The following is a 19,445-nucleotide window of genomic DNA, read 5'->3' as shown; positions in this document are numbered from 1 at the left end:
AGTGTTGGAGATAGCCTAGTTCCAATGCTAGGTACAGACAAATATTATAGAGTATGATTCCTGATTGAACAGGGATTTTTTTTAAGTCTTTAAATCTTGTTCTAGGTGATGAATCGCCTTTGCCTTTTAAATAACAGTTATTATGGGATGAGTAAGTCACAGGAATAAAAGATACGCCAAAGGGAATATAGTCAATGGTATTGTAGTAGGGTTGTATGTGAAGGATGGTATCTCCCCATATGGTGAGCACAGGTGATGTACACACTTGTCCAGTCACTGTGTTGCACATCTGAAATTAATGGAACATGTGTGTCAACCACACTTCAGCTAAAAAAAGACACTCATTCCTAAGGCCAAGGAAGGTGTACTCTTAGGTATTTTGAAAGGAACTGTCGTATTCTTGATTGTAGAAAGGATCCACCGCAAGGGACACCCAGCACACGCTTGTCCAGTAGCCTCTGTGGGCTGGACTGCTTGGAACAGGAAGTTGTCACCAGAGTTGCCTGTTGGCAGCAGGAGACGAGCCCTGGACACACGGCTTTCCCCGGTGCTGAACTTGCAGCTGCCAACCAGCCAAGTCCAGCAAGTGTCCCAGCTGCACAGGGCCCAAGTCCACACCTGCCCTGGGCAGCGGGGACCTTAAGTGGGTTGTGGTCTTCCCAGATGCTGCCTGGACAATGGGGTTCCTGCTCAGAGCCTCTGCTCATTGTTTCTTCATCTACAGGGAAACAGCAGAGTCCAGGCCTCCCTCCCTGTCCCTCAGCCTCTGAGACATTCCTGACCCCCAGGGCACGGAGAAGGGGTGAGGCCCTGCCCTGCGGGAGAGGAGCGTTAGCGGTGGGAGAGTCTGCGATGTGTGTGAGTGGAGGTGTCCTTCTCTGATTCCCCATGTGGACTGCACTGGGATAAAGTCACCTGAAAAGAGAGTGGCAAGCACAAAGCAGTTTGTTAAGGACGCTACACTTTCAAGGTGGGAGAGGGCAGGCCCAGAGGTGGCAACCGTCCTGAGGTCACAAGGGTCTTTTCTTTTTATGGAAGTGGAGGTCTTGGGTCATGGACAGGACAGCACAGGACAGGCTCCTGCCCGTCATCAGGAGGGCTCCACACATGGGTCAAGAAGGGGAGCTTTTGACCCGACAAGGTTTGTACTGAGGGTCCTGGCAACCTGGCCCCATGGTGGGTGGCGGACACACAGTGTTATGCCACCTAGGGGGTGACCCTAGGCAGGAGTCGAAGAGGAGAGCTTGTATTCACACCTGTGGCTCTCGGTGGGTCAGCCCCAGGTGTTGGAAGCCACAGAGCAGGGATCAGGCTTCTGGGTGTACATATTTGTTGCCGCCCTTGCCTGTGGCTCCTGTCTAATCAGCTGCCTACTCTGTCCAGGAGCAGGTATGGTCTCCTCCTGCTGTCTCCCCACCTTCCCTAAACTTGAAGGGGATAATCTGTGGAAAGGAGCACAGGATGTCTTTACTCTCCACACTTGGCTGTGAAAAGATCTCAAAGTCAGAAGTATCTGTTAGAGGTCTCTTGATACTTCCCCTGAATCTCCCCGAGAGTCAGGATGGAGAGCAGGGTCTGGGGGTATCTAAGGCCAGGCTTTCGACCGAGCCCTGCTATGAACCCTGTTTTCTCTCACCTGCAAAATGAGGCCATAGTCTCACCTAACAACAACAACAAAAAGAGCGAGAGAGAGAGGGAGAGAGAAATATGTATTTAAAGCCGTGGGGGTGGTGATATTTGGGAGAAAAGAGATCATGGATAACGTATATTAAAGGGTTGTAAAATGTGCAAAACCTGGCAATTTGTTTCTCAGGAATTTTCTTGAAACTCTGAGCAAGGAAATAGTCCTCGTTCCCCTTGTCCCTGTCCTAGAATGGGACCACGAGTCTCCCAGGCAGAATCATTATGTACAGAGCTTTTAAAAAAAGAAGTAGTAGCTTCACATCTTGTCCTTTCACTGGTGAACAGAGCTCTGCTCAGCACAAGGCCAAGAAGACGTTAATTGCTGGTTTTTATCCTTGAAAGGGAGGTTATTAAGAGAAGTCTCGATTCAGAAACTTCAAGGAGAAATGGGAGGGCGTGGTGAGGGTGGAGGGGGGGGGGAGATTGCATTTCCTGTTTTCCCTGCAGATGGTGTTGGAAAACATGGCAGGAAAACCATGGATACCCGCGTACAAAAATTCCAAAATTCATTCTCTTTGCCACCAGGGGCCCAGCCCAAAAGGTGACGAGTGGAAGAGGTGGATTTCTTTTCAAGGGTCGGGGTTTGCAGGAGTCCAGCAAAAGGCTTGGAGGGTGAAGACAGCCTTCGGAAGGTGACATCAGCCTGCAGCGGGGGCCAGAAGCAACAGAGCACAGAGAGTCTGGTTTTCATTTACAGTTGGGTCAGGCCCACAGTGGGGAGAGGGAGAGGAGGGGTCGGGAGGAGGGGAGGAGAGGAGGAGGAGGAGAAGGAGGAGGAGGAGCTGGAGGAAGCCCTGACTGTATCCTTGGACCAGGTCCAGGGTTTGGAGCTCAGTCTTCCACCAAAGGCCGCTCAGTTCTCCTGCGCTCCAGCCTCCTGTGAGGACCGCAAGGGGTTTCCTCCTCCGCCCGGAGCCCCGCTCTTGCAGAAAGGAAAGCAGACGCCGCCAGCGGGAAAACCATGCGAACCTAAGTGAATAGAGAAGCCCAGGGACATACATTTCTTCAGATTTGCTCAGGGTAAGCGTGTGGTCCCTTCTGCTTTCCCGGGTTCGTGGGCGAGAAGGAACAGTTTCAGACCTGGCTGAGTGTTTCTAGGGGGGGTCTCATGGTTGCTCTGTTGGAGTCGGTGTTCTGGACATGGTTCTGGTCCCTGGAAGATTCAGCTGAGCTTTCTTTCCCACTTTGGAGCCCCGGGGTTTCTGCAGGTTGGTGAAGGCCACGGCCCGCCCGTGGGCTGCAGTCGCGTGGCGCTGTGGGTTTCCTCCACCCATCCTGCAGTGTTTCTGGGCTGCAGTCTGTTTGACAGTCTCTTCTCCTTCTGGAACTTGGGGGAGGGGAAGAATTTGCTTTGTTAGCAGAAGTGTCTTCGTGACGATTCGCAACTACCCGCTGAGCTGCTTTTTGGGGAAGATTCTGTCTGAATCTTCCCAGGTGGGCACATCAGGTGGGCCTTCTGCCCCAGGCTCCACGTGGACAGGGGCTGGTGGAGCGCATCTGTTACCCTTGGGGGCTGGGGGCGACTCGGGTGCCCTGGCTCAGGGCCAAGTCAAGAGTTCCTCGGCTGGTACCAAGGGTTTCCTCTTTTCAGGAACCTGAGGCCACTGTTGGAGTCTCCGTCCTGGGGCGGGGGGTGGGGGGTTTGCATAAAACTGCTGCGGAGACCAGAGGAGGAGAAGGCATTTGGTGTTCGGGCCACATGCCCAGTGGATAAGGCAGGGCTCCTGGGGCCGTGGAGCCCGCCTGGGTTGCCCAGATGTGGTGCGGGTGCCAAGTCGGACGGCCCAAGGCCTGTTCCCAGGCTGGGACACCCAGGATGGACGGTGTTCCCTGACAGTGGCCAGCTGGCCTTGGGGACCTGTTTCAAGTGTTAGAAAGTGGACCAGGATTGAAGCAGGGGTGGGGTCGCTGGGAGGACCCAAGGGAATCCAGGGGTAGGGGGTGGAATATAATACCCACATCAGCATTTCACAGCCTGGCCCAGGAGCACACTAAGAGGCTGGTCTGGGCTCCAAGAACAAGCAGCTCTGAGCACAGGGGTGTGTCCTGCACCCAGAGGGAGTGCAGGGGTGCTGGCCCATGCCAGCCAGCTCCTTGCCTGGCGCACAGCTATCTCCGTAGGATCTGAGGTCTGCAAAGGCACTCAGCCCATGTGGACAGATACTGCTCCTCGACCTGGGATTCTCCCCACCTCCCAGGGCACCCATTCCCAATAGTTCAAGACACTGAACGGAAACGACTTTAATTGACATCTAGATTGGAATGGGCCATATAATTTGTTCCCACCCAGAAGACAGTGCCCTTTGGTCCTATTCTAGCCTAAGTAATGGGAAACTTGGTTTCTGTTCCCTAAGGCTCTTCCTGCTGATGGAGGAGCTCGATGTTGGCTCGAGCATCCCAGCTGTATGATCTGAGCACCTGACCTGAGCAGGCTTCTCTCCTCATTCAGGCCGCCTTTGGGGCTGGGGACCAGAAGGGTGGGACCTGTACTTTACTTTGTTCTTAATGTAGACTTGTTGCTGAGTGTGAAGGCACAGGGATGGGGAGGTGAGGGGCTTTTGTAGGAGCTCAACGTATAGCAATGGTCATGTGGTCTTAACCATCTACGTTGAGGCAGGGGTTGCCATTACTGTGAGACTTATTTTTCTCTTTCCCTAGTCTGGCAGGGAGAAAACCACGAAGAAGACATTGGGTGGAGAACAGGGCCTGGGAGAGGATGCCACAGCAAGGTGGAAAGTGTGGCCATCCTGCATTTTTCCTATGGGGAAATTGGAGGGTGTGGGCACCCCACCTTCCTGGGAGGTGGCCAGGGAAGCCTCTAGAAGGTTAGCTCTTGACTCCAGCTCTGCCAGCTCAATCCCACCATGCTCCTGATGGGATATTTGGCCAACGTCCAAACGAGGGGTCTTAAGGGCATTTTTGATATAAGATCTTTCAGAATAGAAATGTCTTTGTTTCCGCACTTCCCTTTATTCTGGCCACGTGAGTGCCTTTTGTCATTTTCATAGCTTAGAACTTAACACATCACCGATGATGAAGCAGGAAGAAACCCCCAATTGATAATCAATGATGGATTTGTAGTTTTGGGGCAGAGAGCGGCAGGGCCCACTGCTGTAAACCAGCTTGAAATCAGTCCTCTATCCCTTCTGGAAGTTGGTAGAGAGTTCCTGCCTCAGGAACTTCCTGCCCGGGGAACTTGCTCAACCAGATAAAGCATGGTTCTGACCAGCAGCCCGTGTTGCCACACACTTTTATGTGAAATTCCACATTTAGAGTTTAAAAGTCACCAGCAAGCCACAATGTCTGTGCCACGAGATTGTCTTGCAGGCATGCTAATGGCCTCAGCCAGTTTTCTTTAACAATTCGTTTTTGTCACTATTCAGTTTGGAGGAACCCGAGAGGATCTGTTATCTCTTGGAGGAGGAATCACAGGCAGCTTCCCCTTCTCAGTGGGACAAATTGTACCAGGCGGCCTTTCCATGCCACCCCTGGGGTCTCGTGGTATCTTCGCCGTGGAAAGCAGGCAGGGAGAACCACTCCACTGTGGCAACAACAGCTGACAGTGTCAGGAGAGACCTGACATTTAAAGAAATCTCGTTAGCTGCTCTAGCTGAGGAAATGGAAGCCCAACATAATTCATATTTTAATGCAGGGAAGTTTTAAAAAGTTCCTGCTAATTCAGACAGCCTTGAACTAGACAAGGATGCTTCTCTTCACTCCTCGCATTTCCAGATTATTGTCTGTCTTTCCAGCATAAAAATTCTGGAAGGTTATTCTCTGTTTTAAGGAAAAGATGTTGCCTTCTCCCTCTAAATCAAGGGGGATGCCTGCCCCCTACTCATGACACACAGCGTCCTGATTCACAAAGGGTGGCTGTCCACATTATCTTGATTTTTGAAAGCCTAATTTCGAACACCTTCTGGTCTCATAAGTCTATTCTGGGAGAGAGATGAAATTTTGAGTTAGCTCATTGACCCGGTGTAGCTTATCCTGAAAACGCAGGCTGGTTTTCTGTCCTCTAGAGGGCGGTGTGTGCCTCCTTCGGAGCTCTGGAAAAGTTTCCAAGTGGTGGGAGTGCTTCAGGGTGTGGTTTCTGGGTTTGTAGGGAGTAGGTTGATAGCCTTCTCAGCGGGGCTCAGGGGTAACTTTAGACTGTTTAAACACACATCTTTTTAAATGTGACTGTAATACCTGAAGTGGATATAAATTTAGAATTTTATTTTATTTTTTCTGTGCTCAGGTACCAAGGTGAAATTATGCCTTGAAACGAGGCATTCTGCACGCTCAAATAATTTCATTACAAGGGTATCAGTCAAGTAAGAACTTATAAAAGAAACATTTTGCTCCCATCCCCTAAGAAAAGTGTAAATTAACAGTAGGTTGTTTCAGAATCAAAGCAAATTTGCATACTGAGGCCATGCTGTCTCCATGTAGGACTTTTGAACTTTAAAACTGGCAGGAATAATGTGAAGGGGAACTGATCCAGTAATTCCCAAACTTTTCATTACCAGACCTCTGCTACTTGCTCCTGAGAGGCAACTTACTTGAACATGTTTTAAAAAATTCATGGGGCGCCTGGGTGGCTCAGTGGGTTGAGCCTCTGCCTTTGGCTCAGGTCATGATCTCAGGGTCTTGGGATCGAGCCCCGCATCGGGCTCCGTGCTCTGCTGGAAGCCTGCTTTTCCCTCTCTCTGTCTGCCTGCCTCTCTGTCTACTTGTGATCTCTGTCTGTCAAATAAATAAATAAAATCTTAAAAAAAATTTACACAGACTGTCACTACAAACATCCCGTTTTAAATTAGACTTATCGTTAGGTCAGATTGTTAGCCTGAGCTTCCCACCGTTGGGCTTCTGAAGGACGGGATGCCAGCTCAGAGAGAATGTACCCAACCTTCTACTTGGTTCATGTGTTCTCATTCATTCAAGCTCCATGAGCCGTGCTCTGCATCATGGGCGGGGGAGCTTAGAGACTGAGGGAGGGTACAGGAATGACTGAGACATAGACCTCTCCCTCTGCTTGGCAAATATGTGATTTCCATTTGGCTATTTTAAATATCAAAAAATTACTACCTGGGTGGATGCTTTCTCCACACCCTTGACATTTCAGACGAAAGAATGGAGCACAGAGAAGTGAATGACTAGTCTGAGATCACAGTGTTAGTAGCAAAGCAAAGTCAGCATTTCTGGGTGCTCCTGCTCATATTAAATTGAGCTCATCAGCAGATACCCCAAGACCAGGAATATCAAGGGAGCAGAAGTCGTTAGAGAATATTTTAGGATATCGTATGAACAAAGGCACTCCTTCCCATTGACCAGTCTTCTATGGAGTAGTATATTATAAGTTTACTTAGCAGAGAGGTAATTGTTTAAAAAAAATCTGGAAAGAGGAGAAAAAATAAGACAAACAGGAAAAGTTCTGCCAAACCCTTTCCCAAAGGCAAATTGCTAGTCTTTTGTAGGAGTCTGGCTGCATCTAGCAGAACACGATCCTGTCCTCCTTCCTGAATTCTAAGTCTCATGAGATACAGAGAAATATTCATGAGTTAGGAACGGCCAGTGGAAATCATGGTGGGAACTAGTTCTGTAAGAGTTCCCTGGTGTGCACTATACATTTACTTTTCATGGTCCCAGGGCATTGAGCATTGGCCACTGGAAGGAAGAACTCATGGGTCAGTTTAATTGGAAAATTAAAAATTGAACAGCAGCTGTAGATGACTCAGGTCTCAAGGGAAGCCATTCCAGGAAACTGGTTTTTCTCTTCTGGAATCTTCATCAGTTGATTCAGCACTCCCGAGCCAGCACCCAGAGCTAGGGCCAGCTCGGCCGAGGCTCATAGGTTGCCCAATGTGCCCCTGGGGGGGGGGGCTCTCTGTTTCTTGTGGGGGCAGCAGGAGACCCATCCCTGGGTCAGGCCCAGGGAAACAGAGGGAAGGAAATCATAGCAGAACCCTACACGTAAGAGCCTGGGGAGATTAACTGATCATTATTGATAGAGAGTTAAGGAAGTAGAATTTTTCCAGGCTATTACACTAAAGCTGGTGTTGATAATATTATATTAGAGGTTTTGACTTAAATTTTTTTAAAAAGTCTATTTTAAATAATTTTCTCTTTCAGATTTGCTCATGAATCAGAGCAGAAAACAAGATGTTTAATTTTTCCTTGCAGTGTGAGCACATTTTAACCACTTTGGGTAATTCTACAGTGGAACAGCATGGTTTTGGAGAAGCCAGGAGCCCCCAAAGTCTGTGGCCAGGAAAGGCAGAGAGGCAACCAGAGGCCAGTGCCGGCCCAAGCAGCAGTCTCTCGGGACACGGCGCTGGCATGGGCCGGATGTGTATGAAATTTCTTCTAAGTGAGAGAAGGCACTCTCTCTCTGCTTTAATGTCAAATCCCATCTAGTCTCTGCTGAATGTTTATCATTAGCAGGAGAAATGGGGAAAATGCCGTGTCTGGCTGCCTGGTCTTTAAGAGGGCAAATGTTTTCTACATATGCGTGGTGGTGTTGAGCTTTTCCAGCTACCACTGATGTGGAAGTTTCTGCTTCGTGGTTATTATCTTGGACCTTAGGAATATGTCTTTTAAATAAGTTTCCACGTATCTGGCAGCTCACCTGGAGGCTCTTCAAGTGGCCTTTACAGGGGGAAGGAAACTAACACTGATGGTGCTTAGCATACGCTTGCCCGTGGCCTCATTCAGTGGGGAGGCTGCGTGTGTGGGGGAGGAACATCCCATCTCTCCCTTGCTGTATTGCCCTGTTTAAATACACGAGCTGCTGAATGGGTATCGTTTTACTTGGCTTTACCAGGAGAAGCCAACAATGAAAGATCTAGACTTGGCTACTGAGTGTTTACAAGGACACTGTGGGTGGCAGTGAGGCCAAGCCAACACACATCACCAGAAGAGTTAAAATTTCGCTATCACAGGAAACACGTTCAGAGCCTGGGTCAAACAGATAATGTCTCAGACATATGTATGTGTGGCCGATATCCTCTTCCTTTGTGCATTTTCATAGAATGGAAAGATGAGCTTCAAGTTGTAAAATAAACAGTTGAAAGACTACCTTTAGATTTAGAGGGGTTTTCTCTGAGATGTTCCAAAGCATTTGCTTTTGAGGATTCCCCCCAAACTCTTTCAAATGGCAAGGATATATTAAATTCCACCCTCTTCCTTCTATAATGGAGGACCTAATAAATTCTCTTTTCGCTTCCTTCCCGGTGGGCGAGAACGAGGACCCCTTTCCCAGGATTCCCACCAGAAGGCAAGGGGAGTGAGAGAGGAGGGAGAAGTAGCTCGGGCTCCCAGCTTGATCCCCTGGGGTTTCCTGAAGTGTGACTTCTGGTCTCGCAGCAGATAGGCCACACGCCTGCCTGGTCATCAAGGATTTCTGTAGCTCCCACTTTAAATGGGACATCAGGAGTTAACAGAAATCCTAGAACTTGTAGGAGGGCCAGACTGATTTTAAAAAGCCGTGCTCACAGAAGAGTGAATAAATGCCCTCAAAATGGGGCCTCTGGATATATTTAAGCTTTTGTTTCAAAATTATTTCCTTGTGTGCCTGTGTGTGTCTCTTTCTTAAAAAAGATTTCCAGACACGGAAAACGAAAAAGCTTTTGAGTAGACGTTATGAAAACTAATTTCATGGAATTGCAGAACAGCTTGGGGGAAGTCTTTGGAATATGAACCAGTAGGATGGCAAGTTGGAGGTCCATGGAAAGCCATCTTTGAAATGAGAGATGTCTGTAGATTTCAACTGGACAGATACAAAAAGGAAAAATGCAGCTCAGAACCTTCTCAGAACAAGGCAGAGTGAGGAAAGGAATTACTAATGCCAAATGGAAAGATAAGAATGCAAATTTAATGAAGTTCTATGATCGAATCCTCTGACTTCTGGACCCAGAACCTATGACACAAAGAAGAACCTCACCGCACCCAACCCAAGGGTCTCAAGCGGCCAATTTTGACTTTTCTTTCATGTTTAAAAGAAGAGCAGCAGGCAAATGGATCCTTCTGACACAGAATCTGTCCCCAGAGAAGTCTATTTTTTCCCCAGAAGAGATGGGGAGTTTCCTTGGGATCTGGGCCAGACCTGGCACCATCTCTCAGGGTTTTCAGGGGATTTTCCCATGGGCTTTCAAACACAGACTTTGGTTAGGATTCTGGCTAGGATTCTGGTTCTATCTTGTTTTATCCATGTGGTCTTGCCTCCCCTGGTTTCAGTTTCCAGCTATAAAATGAGGGCGGGGGATGGAAGCAGTCATTGGGTTGTTGGGCGGAGGGCATGAAATCCCATGGGTGAGACAGAAGTGCCGTAAATACTACTCGTGCTCTCCTGTCTCTATTTCCTGGGGTGGGGGGAGGGTGATGAGGGAGTGGCTGCGTCCTTCTCCCTTGCTAAAATGAGCAAGCCCACTGATATTTGGGAAGATGATGTTTGACATCTTTTAAAAACTTCAGTTTTAAAAATTGGGACTCCATGACATGATAAACAGAATTGACTTAATTGCAAACAGACACATTAACAAATATCCAGCAGCTGGGCTAGGAACACTTGAGCCACATGACTGGCTCCCAAGCATGATGGCAAGAAAATGTGCGGGACCGAAAGCAGTCTTCCCACCTGGGGATTCAGCTTGGCCAAACCACGTGAGCTCATCAGTCATGAGTGTGGCTTGGATAACACAAGCAACGTCTCCAAAACAGGAGGAGTTTTCTGCCTCTGTCCTCCCTCCCCTCCCCTCCCCTCTGCTCCCCTCTGTTCTCTTCCAGTCTTCTCCTCCCCTCCCTTCCTTCTTTCCTTAATATCTGGGTAGATTTTAGAAAAGATAATTTCTGTGCACTGTACACTCATGTCATTATTTTGTGTCTCAATGGGCAGTACTTCATTTATGGGGTTACTCTTCTGAAGATGAGTATCTTGGAAATAAAAGTTTTTATATGTCATTTTCAACCAATTTAAGGTTCATTTTCCTTAGAAAAGAGTTGGAGTAAGTAATGTCTCAAGAAGATGTTAGAGATTTCATCTCACTACAGTTTAGAATTTTTTGTGCATTATCAAAGATGAAAAAATTATTTCGGAATTTCTCAGTAGAGAGCCTACTCAGTGTTTAACGTATGAGAGGACCCGAGGACTGTAAGAAGTCAGATGTGACACTGTGTGAGTTACAGGGATGGTTATAAGGCCACTAATAAACTGTTGAACACAGTGTACCCGTTTGTGAAGGCTGCTTGCAGGGGCCTGGGGTCTTCCTGTCCCATACCCAGCAGGGAGTGAGCAGATATTACCTCCCATCCCTCTTTTTTCCATACGGATTACATGGTCCAGTGCTTTCTGCTGAGGCCCTGTGATAGTCTCTTGCTCTCATTCTTAAACAAAAGCACTACTTAGAACCTTGCATCTTGTGCGTGGATCAAATGTTTAAAATGGTTGAGCTAGGCTCCCTGAAGGATTCACATTAAAATTTTTCACTGAAGCGGTGGTGCGATGGTGCTTAAACTTTAGTGGGGAGATAGAATAGATGCTTCTAGAATCACACGCAGACACGGATCCTATCCACAGAAAACCCAGTATACTCAGATACAGTTGTGTACACATTTGTGGGAGATTGACATGTCCTTCGAAATTTGTGGATCCATATTAAAAAAAGGTTTTGACCAATTACAATATTACAGGTTGTTTTAGAAAGGGCTGCCTACAGTTTTGGGAAGAATCCAGTAGCATTTAAATGACATGGACATACAATTTTCCCATAAAACTATTTTCTAGTAGGATGCTTATTGATGATAGAAAAATCCAATGTTTAATTTTAATAGAAAGAATCAGCAATAGCACATGTACAATGTACTTTAACATTGTTCTAATGTGTATATCCCTAGGGAGCCTGGGTGAGAGTTAAGCGACTCTTGATACTGACATAGGCCATGATCTCTAGTTCGTGAGATTGAGCCCCGTGTTGGGCTCCATGCTGGGCATGGAGCCTGCTTGAGGTTCTTTCTCTCCCTCTCCCTCTTCCCTTTCCCCCCTCTAAAATATGTGTATATCCTTAACTGAGAACACAAACATGTAAATTAAAGAAATGTCTATTCAAGCACTTTTCCCATTTTTAAGTTGGATTATTTGCTGTTGTTGCTGTTGTTGAGTTGTGGGAGTTCTTTATATATTCTGGATTTGAACCCTTTGTCAGATATGGGGTTTGTGAATATTTTCTCTTTTTTTGTAGGTTGATTTTACTCTGTTGATAGTTTCCTTTGCTGTGCAGAGTTTTTGCTTGATTAACTCCCATTTGCTTTTGGTGTCGTATCCAAGAAAACATTGCCAAATCCAATGTTATGAAGACTTCAATATTTTCTTCTAGAAATTTTAGAGTTTCAGGTCTTATGTTTAGATCTTTAATCTGTTTTGAGCTAGTTTTTGTAAATATTATAAGATAAGCTTCTAATTTTGTTCTTTTGCATGTGGATATTCAGTTTTTCCTTCACTATTTGTTGAAAACTGTCCTTTTCTTATTGTGTAGACTTGGCACTCTTCTGAAAGATTATTTGACAATATACATGAGGTGAGGGTTATTTCCAGGATCTCTGTCTCGTTCCATTGGTCTATACATCTGTCTTTATTCTAGCACCATCCTGTTTTAAAGACTGTAGCTTTGTAATATGTTTTGGAATCAGGAAATGTGACACCTCCGGTTCTATTTTTCTTTCTCAAGGTTGTTGTAGCTCTTTTGGGTCTTTTGAACACCTGTATAACTTTAGGATTTTTTCCCCCTATTTCTACAAAAAAATGTCATTGGAATTTTGATAGGGCAGGGGTGATTTCTGATTTGGGGTGAGAGAGGGTGTTGTTTGTAGGACAAAGTTTTGGTGACACAGGCTACTGAGCCCATCTGAACATGAGCTTGGCTGGTTGAAAGTCATGTGTGCAGCCACCAAGTGGTGTGTGGCTATGGGACACCATGTAGCAACGTGGTCAGCCCTCAGGTTAGGCTTCACAGGCTTGTTGATTCAATGTCCCTGGATACATTCCATTTGGAGATGCTGATTGGCACACAGCAGGTTTTTGTTGGGGAGAGAGTGCTAAACAGAGAGTAAGGGCAAGATTTGAAGTGGGTCCAGAGGCCATGGTTGTGTTGGCACATACTTCAATTTGGGCAAAGCCCATTTTCTCCATAAACTAAAGATTTCCTGGGGGAGTCTTTCAAACCTAATCTACACAATTAAGCTGGGTGTCACAGACCTACCATTCTTTGTGCCCGCAAATACCTTTACTCTTGATTCCTTCTGCCATTTGTTTGGTGACTTGATGCCCAACTCAGTCTGAGAGGAAACAAAGTTTAATTGCCCCCCCCTTTCTTTAAGCTATGGCCAAAGGGATATAATCATTGGATCCAAAGATTCTCATGTATTGTTTAGTCAAAGCTACATTTCATAAAACGGATAAATCCTAGTTTGTAATCTGAGTGTCAAAACTGATCACTTCACTTTGCCCTATTTTCTCGTTCAGGTTCCCACTTGGTGCTTAGACACGTTCAAAATGAGGAAACATCGACATTTGCCCTTGGTGGCCATGTTTTGTCTCTTTCTCTCAGGCTTTTCTCTTACCCGTGCCCAACAGCAGCAAGCAGGTAAGATCCAGAAACATTTCTTACTTTTATCAAAGGAATATGTTCTCTGATTGTAGATCTGAGACCTCACGAGCTTGAGATAGAACCTAGACATGGTTTGAAGGGATGTTGAAACCCTTTGTTATCAGATGTTCATTCAGGCTACAGACCTTTGCAGATGCTCTGTATCAGGGAGAGATGGCTTATTTTTATGAAAACTTGGGTTGGATATCCTGGAGTTGGTTCACAGGTGGTTTGTCTTTACACTGGTTGTGAGCAGAAAGTTTGTTTCACAAATATTTTATTAAATATAGAGCTTTTCCACCTTTCTGGCACTGGTTTGATCTCACAGCACATAAAACCAGAGCAAGACAATGATTGAAAATAAACATTTTTCTTAAAAACAGAACACACAGTTCACCCCCTCTCTATCACTCTGGACACATAAAGACATTTTTCATCTAGAATCACCCTATCTTGAAAAAGTCAGTTTCTCAAAACCATTTTATAAAATAGATCCGAGTTAACTCTTTTAAGAAGTTGCTTGCAGAGTTTTAGAAAATTGAGAAATGCTTCATGCAATATTAGCTTGTAGGGATGTGGGGGAAGGGCTTGGGTCTTCCTCTTCTTTTTTTTTTTTTAGATTATTTATTTATTTGACAGAGAGAGAGGTCACAAGCAGGCAGAGAGGCAGGCAGAGAGAGAGGAGGAAGCAGGCTCCCCGCAGAGCAGAGAGCCCGATGCGGGGCCCGATCCCAGGACCCTGAGATCATGACCCGAGCCGAAGGCAGCGGCTCAATCCACTGAGCCACCCAGGCGCCCCGGGTCTTCCTCTTCTTTGCCTGGAGAGTTAGAAGTTGGGCAGGGATCCTCCCGCCAGGTTCGGTGGTCCTTAGAGGGCAGAGAGCTGAGTACTACCTCAAGAAAAGGGGGACATTCCTTGGGGCATCAGGGAAGCCTGAGGTAAGTAGAGTCCAGGAGCTGGCTGTGTGCGGCCAGCCTGGCCCACAGTGCATAAGGGCACTCTTTGGCCCCCCACAGCCTGATACCCTGAGCCTCCTGCTTCTATTTTTCAGAGAGGACTGGATTCATCTTTGAAAAAGATAGATAATGTCTCACATCTCAAAGGCTTTTCTGGCCCTGAGAAATATATAGTCACTGGTTAGAGTACATTTCTTCATGTTAAAAAGACAGAAAAACGAGATGCTGCTTTTTTCTACAGTGACACAAGTCTTCACTGAAGGGAGACCTCTTTATTACATTTCTTCTTCTCACAAATTACTCAAAGCATTGGAGGCTAGTTGATGTAAAGTGGTGGGAATTTTCACGGTTCCTTCTTCTCAAGGCCCAGTCTCAGAGTCCAAACTGAAGGATGAACTCATAAAATGCTGGTGGGCGATCTCTGATGGGATAGCCTTCTGGTCTCATCAGGTGGGTCTTGGGGCTCAAACTGTCACAAAGAATCATGGCTGAGTTAAAAGACACTCTAGGGAATGCTCCCCCCGCCCCCATTTTCTGGAGCCTGCCACTAGTTCCCATATAGAGTTCATTGCATATGGAACATGGGCTAGTGAGGGGCCACCAGCTGCCATCAAGTCCCCACACCCAGGTAAGTCAGCGAGCTCCCTCAGAGAGCACCCAGTTCAAGGGCAGACAGAGTAGGAAGGAAAGCTTTGCGCTGAACAGGAGAAAAATCTAAACCAATGTCTTTTTTTAAAGATGTCAAAAATGGTGCTGCTGCCGATATAATATTTCTAGTGGATTCCTCTTGGAGCACTGGAAAGGAACATTTCCGACTTGTTCGAGAGTTTCTGTATGATGTTATAGAATCTTTAGCTGTGGGAGACAGTGATTTCCGTTTTGCTCTGGTCCAGTTCAACGGCAACCCACATACTGAGTTCCTGTTAAATACGTACCGTACTAAGCAAGAAGTCCTCTCCCACATTTCCAACATGTCCTATATTGGGGGAAGCAATGAGACCGGAAAAGGATTAGAATACGTAATGCAGAATCACCTTACTGAGGCTGCTGGAAGCCGGGCCCGTGATGGAGTCCCTCAGGTTATCGTAGTGTTAACCGATGGACACTCGGACGACGGCCTTGCTCTGCCCTCAGTGGAACTTAAGTCTGCTGATGTTAACGTGTTTGCGATTGGAGTTGAGGAAGCAGATGAAGGAGCGTTAAAAGAAATAGCAAGTGAACCGCTCAATCTGCATGTTTTCAACCTAGAGAATTTTACCTCACTTCATGACATAGTAGGAAACTTAGTGTCCTGTGTGCAGTCATCCGTGGCTCCAGAAGGGGCTGGAGGCACAGAGACCCTTAAAGACATCACAGGTAATGGCAACACGGCCAAGCTGCTGCCCGCCTTGCTGTACTTTGGAGATAAGCTTGGCAACCGCTGGCATTCGAGCACCACTGTGGCTAGTGGCGGGTGGGTGGGAGTGGGAAGCGATGGCTCTTCACGGGTCTAAAAACAAAGGTTTGACCATGCTCTATAGTGTCCTTCTGAAATAGAGCTCTCACCTACCTCAAACAGTTTAATATGAACTCAATAATACCCCCACCTGCCATTACGATCCCATAGGAGGTCCTTCGACCATTCCTAGCAAAGGCACCTCCACGCTGTGGGTCAGGCGTTTAACAAAAATCCCTCGCACCTGTTACCTGAACAGAGAGGCTGTTTCCTGGAAAGAGGGCTCCCTGCTGGATGGCCGTGGCGGAGCTGGCAGAGAGAGAGTGAAAGAGAGGCAAGGGGACCTTCTTGGGAGGGAAATTTGGGATGGTAGTGAGTCAGCTCCTGCAATGGCCCACACAGGGGTCCTGCTTTGGGGAAGATGGGGGGAAGATGGGGACAGCAGTGTGGACCAGGATGGGGAGGAGCCCTAGAGAAGCAACCGGGTGTGCAACCCGGGGAACGCTACCACTGTGGATGGAGGGAGACTGAGGGCTGATTGTGGGGGTACGTAGTGTCCGGTGATGCTCACAGGCCCATGTGGCCCTCACGTGTGTAAGGTGCAGTGGGAAGAGGGCCTTGGGGAACCTGGGAGGCTGGCATTCAGGAGGGTTAGCCACAGAGACGTTAAAGTCTCTGGAGATGAGCCCAGGGTGTGCGGCGTGGACATAGGCTGAGCGTGATGGGAGGGAATCCCTGAGGAAGGTCAGAGATCACTTGGCTGCCCTGAAGAGAAGGAGGAAGTGGATGATTCTTTGAAGGAGGCGTGAGTGGGGAGCGGCCTGGGCAGGCACTACACTGCACCCGGGAAGCCACCACGGGAGCAAGATCCACGGCCATGGCTTCTCCTAAATTTCCAAAGTGGTTGCCGCCCAGGGGCTCAGAGATAAGAGGCAGGAGGCTGGGTGACTCGCGGAGAGCCTGTCTCTTGTTGATTCCACACATGGGTGGAGCAGGGAGAAGAAAGAGTTGAGATTCTGAGGCATAAATTGGGCAATCTAAAAGGCCACATGGGAGGGGCTGGTAGAAAGGGGCAAGAGGGGCATAAGGAGGGGCATGAGGAGTCTGGAGAAAGGTAGAGCTTTCTGGATTGTGGTGAGGATAATGGGGGAATACAGATTCAGAAAGCAAAGGCTGGGGAAGAAGTTGACTAGATGTCAGGAGAAGGAACCGGTCATCTCAGGCAGAGTCTGGAAGAGAGAAGGGTTCTAGAACTAACCAACCCCAAGTTGTTTCAGAGAGTGGACTCATGATCTCAGTTGTGACAGGGGTGGGAAGGCGGACCCCCCTGCCAGCCGGTCTACCTCGGACAGAGGAGTGAGTGACGGCTTCCATCATTTATGTTTAACCCTGGAAAGTGCCCTCTCCTACGTGTGACATGCCTTTCATGACAGACGTGTCGATCCTGCCAGATTATAGGAGAAGGAGCATCCCAAACCAAACACTCTGGGCCACAAGGTTATGACACAAGGGTATTTGTGATGACCTATCCCAGTCTCTACAATATTCTGTGTCGGTAATTCACCGACAATCACATTTCTGAATGGAGGAATAAGAACTAATCCGTGTCCAAACAGTGAAGTGATCAGCAGAGAAATGGGACATCTTTTCTTGAGTGCTGGCTTGGCTGACTCAGGAAAACGAGGGGATGAGTTTGCCCTTACATTTAACCATTCTATCAATGAACAAGGAGACTGTCCATAGAGTCTGTTTCCACACAGATGATAAAACCTTTGTTTTTATGCCTAGAAAGCATCTCTGTCTTCTAGTGTCCAAGCCACTAGCAGCTCCAGGGTGGAATATTAATCCGTTTATGTTGTCTTTTCTGATTAACTTCACTCTGCAATTCCTCCAGTATCACAGCCCACTGCATGTTCCACAGCCAAAAGTAAAATAATAATCATTCTCTGCTTATGGTTTTTAGGAAAGGTTGCCAGAGGGCAGTATAGAGATTGCTAGTAAGTTAGGGCCATTTCTTCCCATCACCTGTATGTGTACGAAATGTTAATGGTCCCCACTGTTCTAAATGAACTCTGCTCAAGTCATCAGTCTCTGAAGGTTGCGTTTTTAAAAATCTCTTTGTCATTCTTTTGTAACGCCATTTCACTAAGATACAAAAGGTCTGCACTGAAGCGAAACCTGTAAGTGGTCTGTATTTAGTGAGGATTTCAGCGCCAGCCTTCTTTTCTTTGCAAGATGTCGCTTTAAAGCACTCACAAAGTCCATCTACAATTTTTCAGATTTACATAGGAAATATGTATGTGATCTTTTTTACTTTTCTTAAAAAGAGGAAGCATCCCACGAGCTCAGGAAGGCACTGTGCCCACACAAAGGTGCTCAGGGAAAGAGTGTTTCCAACAGTGTTAAAGGAGCCTGATGTTTCCATGGACATTGTGAAACGTCTCTGTAGAAAACGCCAGAGAGGGTGTGATACACGAGCCGTTAAAGCAGAGAACCAGGCAACCTCCTGTTTTTAGGTTTATTACACCTGGTTATCCTTACGAGCTGGTGTTGGTCATTTAATGGCTTTGTTGTACACAAGAACCCATAGCTTTTGTGCTCGTCTGAGGCTTTGGTTCTCCTGGATAACACAGCATGCCCTTGTTCGTCCCATCATTGTGTGCATCAGAGGACAATGTTGTTTTTTCAGTGATGACAAATTATCCAACCTGTTTCTATGACCTGCTGCCGTTCAGTCTTTAGGAAGAGAAAAGTTCAAGGATTCTCCCACAGGTCTTCTCTTCTTTATGTACTCCTGGAAATTGCAACCACAAAATAATAATGCGATAAATTAATTAAAAAGTAGTAAACGAATAAAGAATGTGCCATTTTATGTTTTAGGTGTTGTTTTTCTCTTCTTGACCCTAGGCTCATAGCTAATCCTTCTTTTAAATGACCTGGCATGTGGAGTCAGTGGCCAATCTTCCATCATCTTTCTGGGGCGTTGATTCAGGCCTGGGAAATGTTGAGGAATATGGTGGTGTGATTGACAGAGCGTCTGGCTCCAGTGATGCTGTGGGCCATTTCTGAGGCCCTGCATCCTCCCAGAGATCCCTCAGGAATCTTAAGTTTCGGCTGAAGAGTAGCAAATGCTTTGGCGTTCTTAGCAAAGTCCCACTCTCATTTAATACTTGGGTGTGATGTTAAAAATAGGAGAAGCAAATTAAAATTACTGTGTCAAAAATACTATAGTAAATTATTCCTCTCATTAGAGCTCATATTTACAAGTTAATATCTTCCCCATGCAAGGAATTCATCTGCAAAAATGTCAAGGATTTTGTGGAAGGGAGGGAAGAACAAGCTGTTTCGATTCTAGCAGTCCCTGGCTTGGCATACATTGCGAGGGAATTTGGGGAAGAACATAATTGCTCTATAGCAAAATTCTTTCATTTTATGAGATTGGATTTGTATCCTATTTCTATAGTGAAAATGAAAGCAATTTTGCTGACCCAAGGAAAAATTCATTCTAAACATAAAATATTCACTGTTGTTAAAAAAGTCAGAATAACTAGTCATAGTGTTGTGATTATATCCTAAATACAGCCTCCTAAAATATCAGAATATAAATATCACATATGCTCCCAAAGAATCCTTTCCTTTTCCTGACATGCACTTATTACAAAACATTCACCAGACTAATTTGTCTTTTCCTCTAATTTTAAATCAGTCTGATGTAAATGTTCTAGCCAAACATTTGAAATATTCTGCTC

The 19,445-nt window shown here is 46.5% G+C and overlaps 1 protein-coding gene across 5 annotated transcripts in view; it reads left to right on the top strand.

The window, feature by feature from the left end:
- The first annotated feature begins 2,161 nt into the window (after window positions 1–2,161).
- Window positions 2,162–19,445, top strand: part of COL6A3 (collagen type VI alpha 3 chain) — a 75,090-nt gene continuing 57,806 nt past the window's right edge. Inside the window, exons 1-4 of one of the 5 annotated variants that reach the window (XM_046018262.1) lie at window positions 2,162–2,224; window positions 2,499–2,703; window positions 13,181–13,301; window positions 15,000–15,617. In XM_046018262.1, coding sequence (XP_045874218.1) covers window positions 13,211–13,301; window positions 15,000–15,617 — 709 coding nt within the window. In that variant the 5' untranslated portion in view covers window positions 2,162–2,224; window positions 2,499–2,703; window positions 13,181–13,210. Of the gene's footprint in view, window positions 2,225–2,492; window positions 2,704–13,180; window positions 13,302–14,999; window positions 15,618–19,445 lie in introns of those variants that run through there. The other 4 variants (XM_046018264.1, XM_046018265.1, XM_046018266.1 and 1 more) reach the window with 4 other exon arrangements.

This window comes from Meles meles, chromosome 9, assembly GCF_922984935.1.
Source record: "Meles meles chromosome 9, mMelMel3.1 paternal haplotype, whole genome shotgun sequence".
Classification (NCBI taxonomy): Eukaryota; Metazoa; Chordata; class Mammalia; order Carnivora; family Mustelidae; genus Meles; species Meles meles.
Note: the sequence above shows the minus strand (reverse complement) of the source record. Positions and strands in the feature narration are given on the sequence as shown.